We start from the raw sequence: 13,584 nt of genomic DNA, 5'->3' as shown, positions 1-13,584 counted from the left end.
TCTATTGTATGACATGTAGTTTTAGAAAATTATTGGGATTTTTTTTCCTTTGAGGGAATTTGCTTACGTAAAAGTAGTCATAAAGTAGCCCAAGAACATGTTTTGACAAACTGTCAATATGCACTTTGATGACAGCCATCTCAGTTTGTCTAATCATTTAGACAGATTGCAGATTGTGTGCTGTTTGCTTTGGCTAACGGGTGGTCTTCGTGTTCCCCATCAGGTTCCTTTGACTTGCAAGTATTTTGAGAAAAATACCTGCCCTGTAGTAAAGGTAGATAGCCAGTATGGTTTTCAAGAGCCTTTATCATGCTCAGCTTCTAGCAAAAAGCTGTAACATTCTCTTTACTCAGGAAGTCTGTTCTGGGGCAATGTGATGGTCTTCACCATCTTTACTCTGTTAGCTAGTTATTTCTTCAGATAGGTCACCTCTCCTCTCCTTCTCTTGTCCCTTTTTTCATTCTCTTTTTCATGAGGGATTCCCTCCCTCCATTTCTCCTTTTTCTTCCCTCAAACCTCACCCTCCCACTCTTGGGAGAAGGTATTTCAGTCAAAATGAATAGAGTTTAATTAAAATCATTTGGTGTATTTATAACACATTTAAGTGTTAATACCAGAGAATTATAGATTTTCTTCTTTCTTATCCTATGCGTGACTTGGAACCATACTTTTTCATGTACAAAGATGACATTGCCTTTATGCTTTAAAAATACTTGAAAAAGGGCTTCCCTGGTGGCACAGTGGTTGAGAGTCCGCCTGCCGATGCAGGGGACACGGGTTCGTGCCCCGGTCCAGGAAGATCCCACGTGCCGCGGAGCGGCTGGACCCGTGAGCCATGGCCGCTGAGCCTGCGCGTCTGGAGCCTGTGCTCCGCAGCGGGAGAGGCTACAACAGTGAGAGGACTGAGTACCACAAAAAAAAAAAAAAAAAAAAAAACCTTGAAAAAATACTGATTTAAAAGTATTGAACTTAAATATTCCCACTATCTTCAAAAAAATTTTTTTAAGGAGAAAACAATTTGATACTATGATATAACTGCAGTTTTTCATAGCTCTGACTGGTAACTGTGAATGTTTATAATAAAACCACTTAGGAATTTAAACATTAATTCTCCATGTAATTGTATCATAGTTTCTTGGTTGCTCTCAGGTTCTGCTTTCAGATGTGTGTACCATTGCTTTCTGACTAAGTTTACATAACAGACGCACACACACACAGTGGCATGTCTAAGTGGTTTCGACACCATATTGGAAATGAACGGGATGCTCTGTTTTTTGTATTGCTTTTTACGATCTTGAGCATGTTCTTAATCTTCACTATGTTTTGCTTTTTTTTGTTTACAAATTTGTAGTGTTAAAATTAGCAGTGATGGGCTTCCCTGGTGGCGCAGTGGTTGAAAGTCTGCCTGCCGATGCAGGGGACACGGGTTCGTGCCCCGGTCTGGGAAGATCCCACATGCCGCGGAGCGGCTGGGCCCATGAGCCATGGCCGCTGAGCCTGCGCGTCCGGAGCCTGTGCTCCGCAACGGGAGAGGCCACAACAGTGAGAGGCCCGTGTACCGAAAAAAAAAAAAAAAATTATCAGTGATGGTGAAGATCAGCATGAAATTATTGTAAAATATGAAAACCGTTAATTGTAGTAAAGCAGTTAAATGCTTTAATACCTGTTTACTTAAAAAATTGTCTTTATGGTGCCTCCTCTTGCCTCCCTTTTGGCCTTTATCCAAATTACGGCTTTTAATACCTCCTTTTAGATGATGTTCACATCTCTTCTCTAGACGTAAACTCCTTCCCGCTGTAGACTATTTTATTTTATATGATTCCTACTATTTGCATTTTAGCTATTTGTTTTCATATTCTTTTTCATTTATTTAAGATGTATATTTTTTTAACATCATAACAGCTCTGAAATTAGGGTGTATCTTACAGTTGATTTTGTAATTTACTTGGTGGTATTACTTTCTTTAGTTGTACATAAAATGATGCATCTTAAAACCACTGGTGCCTTAGATTTGCTGAAATGTGGTGTCATGTCTCCCTTACTGTGGCTCTTCGACCTAGCATTGGTGTTCGATTCCTGTGGGTATGCCCCAGAGTATCCAACACCATTCTTTGTGCATAGGCACAACACATAATTATTAATTCACCAGAATTAGCTCAAAACTAACCTTAGTGGTGTAAAAACTACCAAAAAAGGCTAAATCTTGGTGTTCTGTAGTCCCCTGAGTAAACCAAACATACTATTAGCCACTGTTCCTCAATAGGGCACTATTAACATTTTGGGATGAGTTCAGCTCTTTGCTGTATGGGCTGTTTTGTGCATTCCAGGGTGGAATATAGATTATTATATTCTAGCCACTGTATGTTAGTGACTCCCAGTCACTGAGAGAACAAAAACCCACACCATACATTTCCAAATTCAGTATCAACCACCTTAAAACTCTTGCACCAGGGACAGGTTTTGCGATCACTTTATTTCTGGCTCATCTACCATCTGTGGACTTAAGAGTCTTTGACATATTATTATCTCCATTGCTCTCTGTATTCCAACACACTATTTTTTGTCAGTTCCTATGACACACCTCAGTCTTTCCCATTTGTATTTGTTTGGTTTTGCTGCCATAGCAAAATACCACAAACTGGATGACTTAAACAACAGAAATTTATTTTCTCACAGTTCTGGAGGCTAGAAGTCAATATCAGGGTGCCATCAGGGTTGGTTTCTGGTGAGGCCTCTCTTCCTCACTTGTAGACGGGTGTCTTTTCACTGTGTCCTCACATGGCTTTTCTTCTTTGTGCACTTGCAGAGAGAGAGAAGTCTCTAGTGTCTCTTCCTCTTCTTATAAGGACACCAGCCCTGTTGGATTAGGGCCCATCCTTATGACCTCATTTAATCTTAATTACTTCTTAAACGCTCTGTCTCCAAACACAGTCACATTTGGGATTAGGGCTTCAGTATATGAATATTTGGAGAACATTGTTCAGTCCATAGTACCATTTTTGTGCTTTGTAAGGGCCCAGTTCTTGTCCAGGTATACCCTTTCACTTTACATAGTTGGTACCTTCTCATCCTTTAGGTTTCACCTTAAAAGTCATTTTTCAGAGAGGTTTTCTTTCATTACCATTAAGTAGGGCCACCTCAGTGAATTTTCTGTCATAAAACCCTTTTTATTTTCTTCCGGGCATTTTTTAATCTACAATATGTTTTTTTGTTTGTTTATTCCATTTATTTCATAGAATAGGAGTCCCATGAGGACGTGGGTCTTTTTTGTCATATTTACCTTTAATCCCCAGGACAGTGCTTGGCATTGGACAGTATATAGGCATTTATGAAAAAGTGCATAGTATAAAAGTAAGGAGCACAGGATGTAGGTTTGTATACTGACTCTACTATTTAGTAGCTTAGGCAAGGTACTTTCCTTAGCATAAAATGAAAAGAATAGCATCTACCTTATGGGATTGCTGTGAAGATTAATGAGTTAATCATATAAAGTGCTTAAAATAGTGCCTGGTATTTAATGGGCCCTCAGTAAATACTAGGTGGTGATTTTGTTTTACCAGGCTTTCAGAAAAATGAATATGAGTGACAGAGGATGAGCTGAAGCAATAGGGTGAAGCCAGATCAAGGGGTGGCTTGAATTTTATAAACAATGGGGAGCCACCAAAGATGGTATGTTTAGTGTTCAGCACATTGAGTTTAAGGTGAGTAATGGATCATCTGTGTAGACGTTGGATATGGAGTCTAAAGCTCTAGGGCGATATCTGGAGTTCTGTATTTGGTCAGAGAGTAGTTAGAACCTTGAGAATTCTACAGAGGGAGAATAGTGGTGAACCACAGTGAATCCCTGGGGCACATAGGTGTTAAAGGAGTGGGTGGAAGAAGAGGAGCCAGTAATAACAGTGTAATAACAACTGACGTCATTGATACTCTCTGTCAGAACGCTTTCATGGGAATGGAGTAGGCAGGAGCCTTATTGCATGCAGAGACTTGTAGACTAAATGAGAGATCAGTGAGATGAGCCACCAAAACACAGTAGCCTCTTTAGAAGATTGGCCGTAAATGCGGCGAAAGAGTAGTTGTTTACTTGTATGTTCTGAATCCCACCATGATTGTCTGGCCGACTCTGGCTAATCCAGAAATTTGGACGGTAGCCCCACCTCACTTATGCTTCATTAACCTACGCTGGAAGTTTCTGCTTTCATGTTTCACTTAAGTTTGGGAAGATAGAAGAACAACAATGGGATATGAGGAAATTAAATTAAAAGTGTTTTTTTAAATTGTGAACAAATACAGTGATACAATAATGGAAACAGTATGCAAATCAAACGTAAAGGCAAGAAAAGAAAAATCCAAAAGAATATTTTATTTGCCTTCAGACTCTAGTTTTACTTCATCAATACTTATCTAAAAAGCCATTTCTAAAGTTTGTGATTTGCCCATATTAATTTAGGAGCCAGCCCAGATATGAGTAGAGATCTCCTGATGATTTATTGTTTATTTAACTTTTTACAAAAAGAATAAATTTATTATATTGCTCAGGAACCTCCATACAAATTTATAGTAATAATGAAGAATAATAGAAACGGACACAATTGTTCTATGTATGTATTAAACAAACATGCCAGTATGGAAAATGTAGCAAAAAATGCTTTTAGTAGTTATGGTTTTTTTTTTTAACTTCAAATCTTTTTTTAGCTAATTTTAGAACAGTCGAAATCAAACATTTTTGTGGGATTTTTTTCTTAATATTTTATCATGAGTATTTTCTTCATCAAAACCTCTTTATAAATAATTCCTTATGGCACTGTACTCTCATGTGAATGAACCATAATTTACTTTCCAGTAACCTTAACTTTTGATATTTAGATTGTTTTCAGTTTTTCAAGTTAAACGCATAACTTCATTGAATATCTTTGTTTATTCATATATTCATTCTAGGTTCTTTCTTTAAGATCATTTCCTATAGGTAGAATTACCTTGAGTCAAAGGGATGAACATTTTTCAAGTTCTTGTTACATAATATGAAATTATTGTCTGTCTTTCATTTGATTAACCTAGTAATCTGTTTGAGCACCTACTATGCCAGGTATGGTGCTAGCAACTATATATACAGAGATAAATAAGATGCAGTGTGTGTCTTCGAGGATCTCTTACTTCAATGGAGATAGCTTCAAAAATAGCCATTACCGGTGTTGAATTCTATTTTTAAATTTTGGCTTGTTTGATAGAGGGAAATAATGTGGTTGATTGCTAAGACCATTCAAAGATCTGTTGTAAAAGTTTATGAAATGAATTTCAATCATGAAATTAAATTGTAATTAATTTACAAGTGAAATGTGTAATCTACTTTGGTTAGTATTGTCCTATACGAGAAGGTGTTTTTGACTATTGGGAAAGCAGTGGGTAAGTTCTGATTTCAAGTATGTGCTCATGTATATGTATACACAATTTTAAATAAATTGTGTATGTGTGTATGTATATGTATGTGTCTAGTTGGCTTTTCTGGCCCAATCAGTGCACAATGTCAGTGATGGGGGAGGAAATAGTGTCAAGTTTTATCTTTATTAGTTGTATAAGTATAGTTTGCATGGCTTCATTTTACTCTGAAGTATAGTTTTTCATTATTTTGATTATGTTAGAATTACAAGGAGTTAAGATGCTCTCACATTTATTTTCCTTCTTTAGGGATTTATTTTCTTCTTTCCTTGACTCTGAGAGAAACGGAAGATATTAGGAAGAAACTTAGTTCTTATAGAATGTACAATTTAAGGTCCTGATTGTTTTGGGAGAATCAGATGGGAACTGTAAATGAAACTCAGATGCAAGTACCATGCATTTTAAGCTGTATAGTCCAGTTTTGTCAAGAAATCTGAAATTGCATCTTTCTGATCTTTCTTTTTGTTTTCCATTTATTTTCCATATCCCATTTTCTCTATTCCATTCCAACAAGATGTAAGGGAAATCCTTTTGGGGCAACTTCATTTTATGTCATTCTTAAAACTGAGAAATGCTCTGGAACTTCTGTCCTAACTCCTTACACTTTTGCCTTTTTCTCTCCTTCTGTTATCATTTTTTCTGTATATCATTCCCTGAATAGAAGCTGGTTTAAAGCGTATGTGTGGAGTTGAATGGGAGAGCTGAGTTTGAAGGAGGAAGTACAAATTAGGATTAGTCATAGTGGGGGAAATATTATTGAAATGGTTCTTTTTTTGATCCTTTGTTTTCAAGCAGTGATATTGTGTCTCCTTACATGTAATCAGTTCTTCTTTATCTAATATCACTTGAAAATGAATGATAGTTAGATGGATTAAATTAGTTGTTGAAAGGGTCAGAATGTAGTTACTACTCTGTCCTGTTTACACTTTTTTCCCTTTCTTAGGTTAACAAATATTTTGTCCTAAATGAATCAAAATAGTCTGTTTTTTATTCTTTCTGCATCATCTTCTTGTTCTTCTTATTTTCTCCAGTATCAGGGTTTTGGAAAAGGAGATATATAACTATTATTATTTTAAAGTAAATTCTTATATGAACTCATCAGTTGACTCTTCCAGACCTGACTAGATGTAATTCTTCTATCTAAAAATGTCTCCAGCAATAAAAATAGAGTTGAGGTTGTAATGATATTTGAGGATGGTGGATTTTTCTGTTTGTTTTGTTTTAACCACAACTTTCCAAAACAAAGGGTTAAGATTTAAGATTCTTTTCGTTTGTAGTCAATGAGAATCTTATTGGAGCTACTCTCAAATTGTAAAAAAAAAATAATAATAATAAAGAATTTCTGGGACTTAGTTTTTGGCCAGCTTAACAATGGTAAGCTTGAGTTTAATGTAAAGTATAGAGATATAGGTCATTATCTTAATAGAGATTTTGGAGAATTGTTAACAGAAGTGAGAAAATACAGTTCTTAAACCAGTAAGAGAAAAAAGTCTTTAAAGAATATCTAGAAATCTGTGGGTATCTTGATTTATTAGGTGAGCAAAATGAAGAAATTTGCCATTTTCCATGGAATATGTAGTGGTATTTTGTGTATTTCGGTATCTAGCTCATGTTTCACTTTGACTTCTTTGCCAACTGAACATGGATACTTTGTAGGAAAGTTTGCATCTTCTGCATGAATCTGGTTTTACTTTCCTATTTTAAATTTGGACCTCAAATTTAGTGTAATTCAATGTATTATACTGAAATTTATTCAAATCTACAGGAGTCCATTTGGAATTAATTTATAATTTTGACTTTAAACTTTTAAAGTTTTATATATGTGTACATATCCTCATGCATGTATGCCTATACTTATAATTTTACTTCTTTTCATGGCATTTGGAAGCCCTAGAGAAGTTCCTAAGTTTTTTCCTTTCCATGTGCCATTTTTTTAGACTCAGTGGTATCTCTAAAGTTTGAAAGGACATGTCCTATTCTGGAAATAAATTTAATTGTCATGACTAAGTATATATTTTATCAGCAGGTCAATAAAAGGAATGATTTTGTAGGTATTTAAGACAAAAGAGTCTCACCATGAGATACCTGGGGTTGCTGGAAACATTGGGAATCATTTTGGGGTGTTACAGTATCAGTCTTGATTATTCTTAAGTGTCATTTATGGGTGAATGCAATGGAAATTGACATGCTTATCAATTGCCAAGTATTCTCATCTTCTTAAATTCTCACTGCTTTTAAAAGTATGTCTGTCATCTTATTATAATGATGGTTACCATTTACTGAACGCATCTTATGTGGTAGGCATTATACTAAGCACTGTGTGTACCCTACTCTAATCTTCTCAATTCCTTAAGATAGATGTTATCCCATTTTACAGACTGGAAGACAAAGAAGTTACTAACTTGTCCAAAGTCACACAGCTAGTAAGTACTGTCCATGCTCTTAAGGCAACAAAATGTATAGATAAATAAAAATTGCTAAAACAAACAAGCTCTTAGTCAACAGTAGATTTTTCCTTATATTAAACATAAAGTCTTACCCATAAACCAACCACAGTCTTTTGGTAATTATGTTATCTGTATTTTGGAAAACAGTAATTATTTTAAGTACCTACCAGCCAATGATCCCTTTATATTTAGGAAATTGCATGGTTATAATGATATTTTTCTTAGTAACAGGATGCCCTTTTAGATGGGAAAACATTTTGGGTATAAGCCAAAATCTACTTGCTTTATTTTAACATTTTAGAATAATTTAGATTTAAGCACTTAGGGTAAACTACCAAACACTTGATTTCTTAATAAAGAAGTAATACTAGTCTGCCCCTCTGCCCCCTTTGTTAAAAGGTCTGTATCATTTCTTTTTAGCCTTTACAACATTTCTAATTCTTTGGTTATTATTAAGTACTCTAAAGAGTAATCTATTTTTTGTACACCCAGAGAATGTATATTAACTGAAGGAAAAGTAATTTGGCTTTTTAGACCGACACACTCTTTCCACCTTTTTTTTTTTTAATTATTTATTTTTGGCTGTGTTGGGTCTTCGTTTCTGTGCGAGGGCTTTCTCTAGTTGCGGCAAGCGGGGGCCACTCCTCATTGCGGTGCGCTGGCCTCTCACTATCGCGGCCCCTCTTGTTGCAGAGCACAGGCTCCAGACGCGCAGGCTCAGTAGTTGTGGCTCACGGGCCTAGTTGCTCCACAGCATGTGAGATCCTCCCAGACCAGGGCTCGAACCCGTGTCCCCTGCATTGGCAGGCGGACTCTCAACCACTGCGCCACCAGGGAAGCCCCTCTTTCCACCTTTTTATTAAAGGTTTGAAAATTTTTTTTTTTAGGCTTCATGACATTTCTAATTTTGTGGTTATTAAACAGTTTAAAGGGTAGTTGACTCATTTTTTCATATACAAAGTGACATACACATTAACTGTGAAGGAAAAGTAATTTGGCCTTCTGGGACCCAGGTATTTTGGTTTCTTTCTGAACTAGTTATAACTTTGAAGATAGAAAAATTTGAACTGTTGATTGTTTTGGGAATACAGCTAGAGATAGTAATAGGTTTGCCTCTATGACTTAGGTAGTTGACAGTTGATGGGTGGGTGGCTTTGTGTGAGATGAAAACACTGAAATTGGAGCCAGGAGTCATGGGTTCTGCCTCTGCTTTGAGAGTCACTAGTTATATGACTGTGGGCAAGTCAACTAAGTCCTTGTGCCTCTAAAAGACCCCGACACTGTTCTGATGCTCATGGGCTGTGTCCAAATGGCTCACCCTGTATTTTTTTTTTTTTAACTCAAGAGGATTTAAGTCAGAATCAGAATGCTTAAAAATCTCAAAATGAATGTCTATACCTAATTCCTTTATGCAAAAAATATTTGTTAAACTCCTTAGAGTACTTTCTGAAGAGCAAATCATTTAATTCCTAGGGTTTTTGAAAAGCCTGTTCTGGTTTTTTCAAAACTGTAATGAAGAGATAGGTTATATTGCAGTGGTGTATGTGAAGTCACATTATACCGTTGCAGACCCACGCAGTAAGCAGAGGGGGCACGGGTTCAGTGTTAATGTCCTGGCAGACAGTGATGTCATTAATAATTCTAATGAAATACATAATTTTTGACAACTTTGGATTCCTCTACCAGAACTGAAAAACTGAGGAAGTGAGTTCTTTATTCAGATGCTCTAGAAAGTGAGCTCTTTATTAAAATCTTCTGAAAGACTCAAGAATAAGCTGTAGATATTTGATCCTTTCCAGTTAGTATGGAAAGGAAATTGGCTATTTATTCTGAAGATTCTACTCACAGTTTAAATTTTCATATTTGAAAGCAAAGCTAACTTAGTTACTTCGGCAGCTAATATTATGACAATGTAAAAGTTGGTGAATATGTCTTTAATATTTGTAATTCTAAGAGAAAGCCTAGGAATATTAAGATTCCATAGTAACGTTCTTCATATCAGTCTTTTCATCTCTTAAAAGAATATTACTTGAAAGTCCTTTCCTGAAACTAACACAATATTGTAAAGCAATTATACTCCAATAAAGATGTTAAAAAAAAAAAGAAAGTCCTTCCCTGAATTATCATATAAATTTTCATTGGAATTGAAAATATATGTGATGTACACAGTTATGTCTATATTATGAATTAAATTATCTTTACAAATTGTACAGTTGGAAAAGATGTGTATATACTGTGTTCCTTTAGCTTTAGGAGGTAGAAATAAATATGACTAGAGTAAAAATTTAGAATTACTGGTTCTAATGTTTAACAACTCAACATATTCATTTACTTATGGAAAACAATACTTAGTATACTAGCAATATGATAGTGGATAAAAGGTTTTTCTAAGAGCATTACAAGGTAGTTACAAGTAAGACAGTCATAATGTAGTAACGTACTGTCCTGTATTTGATATTGTAAAACAGTTGCCAAATAGAAACACATGCACACACACATGAACCTTGATGTATGGAACTCATTCAGGAGGGTGTGCTTTTGAACATATCCTTTCTTTTTTTCATTCCTTCCTCTTATATATGGAAAACGTGATGAGCAAAAAGAGGGCTAAAATTACCCATAGATAATCTGATAATGTTTGGGCAAAAATTGTATCTTCATCTTTAAATAGAAATGATCATAATTTCTACCTTAGTACGATCATTGTGAGACTCTATAGCATCCACAGTTTAGAACATTTGGTATGTAATAGTAAGCACTCAATGCTAGCTATTATTATTGTTGACTGATGAACATATAAAGATACCTGTGTGAATGTATTTACTACAGCATAGTTTATAAATGTAGAAAACTAGAAACAAACTAAAGATGCCATAATATGTTTATGGTGCATCTATTTAAGGAATAATATGTTGTCATGAAAAATAATGTAGATATATACTTACTGAGGTGGATAGATGCCCAAAATATATGGAAAGTGAAAGCAGCGTGAAGAATATGATATTTTTTCCTTGTAAAAAATGTTAAAAATTTTAACAAATTGCTAAAGGTCAAGTATAGACTGGTATGATACTATAAAATCCCTGTAAGCAGTGCCAAAGGGGAGCTCACATCCACTCTCCACAGACCTCACTGGGTGCCTATAAGCTTAAACTAGGGACAAGGCAAGAGAGAGGCCCAAGGTGCAGGCCTGGGGGGAGGAAGCAGCTTCTACTTTGGGAAGGACCTGGATTCTTCTCCCCTATGGAATAAAACCTAACAATGCTGGGACAGAAAACCCTCCCTGGAGAAGGGAACAGACAAAACTACCCCTTCAGGGGAAGTATAGGAAACTCCTATGAGAGAAATCAATGGAGGAGGGAAGGATCCCATGGAAAGCCTTGTCCTTGATATCCAGGTACAAACAACCTACTTATGATGGAGGCTGAAACATGTCAACAAAGAATGCCTTCACCTTCCCACCATTAGACCAGCCAGCACCAACAAACAAGTGTCAAATGTGTGGGGTAGGCCAAGAGCATGAAGAGAGACCTTCTCTGAGGCATAGACTCTGAGAAAAATCCTAAAGCTATGAGTGGAACAAGAACGTTGAAAAAGAAAGCATTCAGCAACCCAGCTCCTACCCTAAGCACACAGTAATGCGAGGCAGATTTTAAGCTGGTAGATTACTGAGGATGACCGTAGCAAAAACAAACCAAACAGCACAACTTCTAACTAGATTGACTCAACTCCACACACTAAAGCCCTAGCAGAAGAGGAGGCATGCCCATTCCCAGACATAAATACATTTGTCTCAGTTTCTCTGCTCCTACACAGGATGTGTGCCTTTTAAACAAAAATTATAAGATGAAGAAAACAAGAAAAATAACACACTGTCACAAGACAAAGGAATCAACAGGATCAAACTCAGATATGATCCAGGTGTTGGAACTGTCAGATGCAACTTAAAATAACTGTGATTAATATGTTAAAGCCTCAAGTAGAAAAGGTAGACAACAGATACCAACAGATGGGGAATATCAACAGAGAGTTGGAAGCTCTAAGAAAGAATCGAATGGAAATCTAGTAATTAAAAACACAGTACCAGAGGTGAAGAATGCCTTTAATGGATTTGCCAGTAGACTTGCAAATGTTGAGGAAAGAATCAGGAAATGTGAAGATAAATTGCTGGAAATTTACCCAAACTGAATCACAAAAATAAAAAATCATGGGAAGAAACCCCACAAAACCCCCCAGGTCACCCAAGAGCTGTGGATCAATTTCAGATGATCTAATATGTGCAGGTAGAATCAGAAGGAAAAGAGAGGGACTTCCTTCGTGGTCCAGTGGTTAAGACTCTGCGCTCCCAGTGCAGGGGGCTCGGGTTCGATCCTTGGTCAGGGAACCAGATCCCACATGCTGCAACTAAAGGTCCTGCATGCTGCAACTAAAGGATCCCATGTGCCACAACTAAAGATCCCACATGCCTCAACGAAGATCCCACAGGCAGGATCCCTTCATTGCTACGAAGATTCCATGTGCTGCAACTAAGACCTGGCGCAGCCAAATAAATAAATATTTTTTAAAAAAAGAAAAAGGTTTTTAAAATGAATTCGATGGAACAAAAATATTTTTCAAAAATAAAGGAGAAATAAAGTCTTTTAGACAAACAAAAACTGAGAGAATTCATTACAAGCTTACCTGCACTACAACTTGAATCTACACAAAGAATTGGTGAGCACTGGAAATGGAACAAGTGAAGGTAAATATAAAATAAATTTTGTTTTTTAAATTGTTCTAAAGAATGATTAAGTGCTCATGGATAGACCATATTATGGATCAGAAAATAAATCTTTAAAAATTTTTAAAAAATTTAAATTATACAAAGAATATTTTCTAACCATAATGGAATTAAATTAGGAATTAATAACAGTAAAAAGTATCTGGAAAATCCCCATATATTTAGAAATTAAACAATACACTTCTAAATAGCTTGTTGGATCAAAGAGGAAGTCTCAGAGAACATGAGAAAACATTTAAAAAAAATTTTTTTAATTGAAGTATAGTTGATTTACAATGCTGTGTTAGTTTCTGGTGTACAGCAGAGTGATTCAGTTATACATATATATGTATATTCTTTTTCATATTCTTTTCCATTATGGTTTATTACAGGATATTGAATATAGTTCCCTGTGCTATACAGTAGGACATTGTGTTTTATCTATTTTTTATATAGTAGTTTGTATCTGCCAATTCTGAACTCCTAATTTATCCCTCCCCTAACCCCCTTTCCCCTTTGGTAACCATAAATTTGTTTTCTGGAAAACATTTTGAATTGAATGAAAAATTATTAAATATATCCAAATTTACAAGTTGCAGCTAAATCAGGGATTAGAGAAAAATCTGTAACATTAAATGCTTATAGTAGAAAAGAAAAGGCAGGGGTTAGAGAAAAATCTATAGCACTAAATGCCTATAGTAGAAAAGAAAAAAGGCTTCAAGTCAGTGATCTAAGTTTTTACCTAAAGGTAGCAAAAAAAAAAAAAAAAAAAGAGCAAATTATCCCTAAAGCACGCACAAGGAAGAAATAATTAAAAGTGAGAATCAGCGAAATTCGTTATTGTTCTAGAGGTCCTATAGCCAATGCAGTAAGGTGAGAAAAAGAAACAAATGGCATATGGATTGGAAAGGAAGAAATACAGATGTCTGTATTCACAGAGAG

At 35.7% G+C, this 13,584-nt stretch overlaps 1 protein-coding gene across 4 annotated transcripts in view; it reads left to right on the top strand.

Moving 5' to 3' along the window:
* UCHL3 (ubiquitin C-terminal hydrolase L3) overlaps positions 1-13,584 on the top strand; it is a 43,920-nt gene that overhangs the window by 16,553 nt on the left and 13,783 nt on the right. Inside the window, exon 5 of one of the 4 annotated variants that reach the window (XM_049701002.1) lies at positions 7,791-13,421. The exons of the other annotated variants lie outside the window; for them this stretch is intronic. Within the exon in view, the coding sequence (XP_049556959.1) occupies positions 7,791-7,907 (117 nt within the window). The 3' untranslated portion in view covers positions 7,908-13,421. Of the gene's footprint in view, positions 1-7,790; positions 13,422-13,584 lie in introns of those variants that run through there. 4 annotated transcript variants of the gene reach the window in all.

This window comes from Orcinus orca, chromosome 18 (genome assembly GCF_937001465.1).
Source record: "Orcinus orca chromosome 18, mOrcOrc1.1, whole genome shotgun sequence".
Lineage (NCBI taxonomy): Eukaryota > Metazoa > Chordata > Mammalia > Artiodactyla > Delphinidae > Orcinus > Orcinus orca.
The sequence above is the reverse complement of the archived record's forward strand: the minus strand, read 5'-3'. Positions and strand labels throughout refer to the sequence as shown.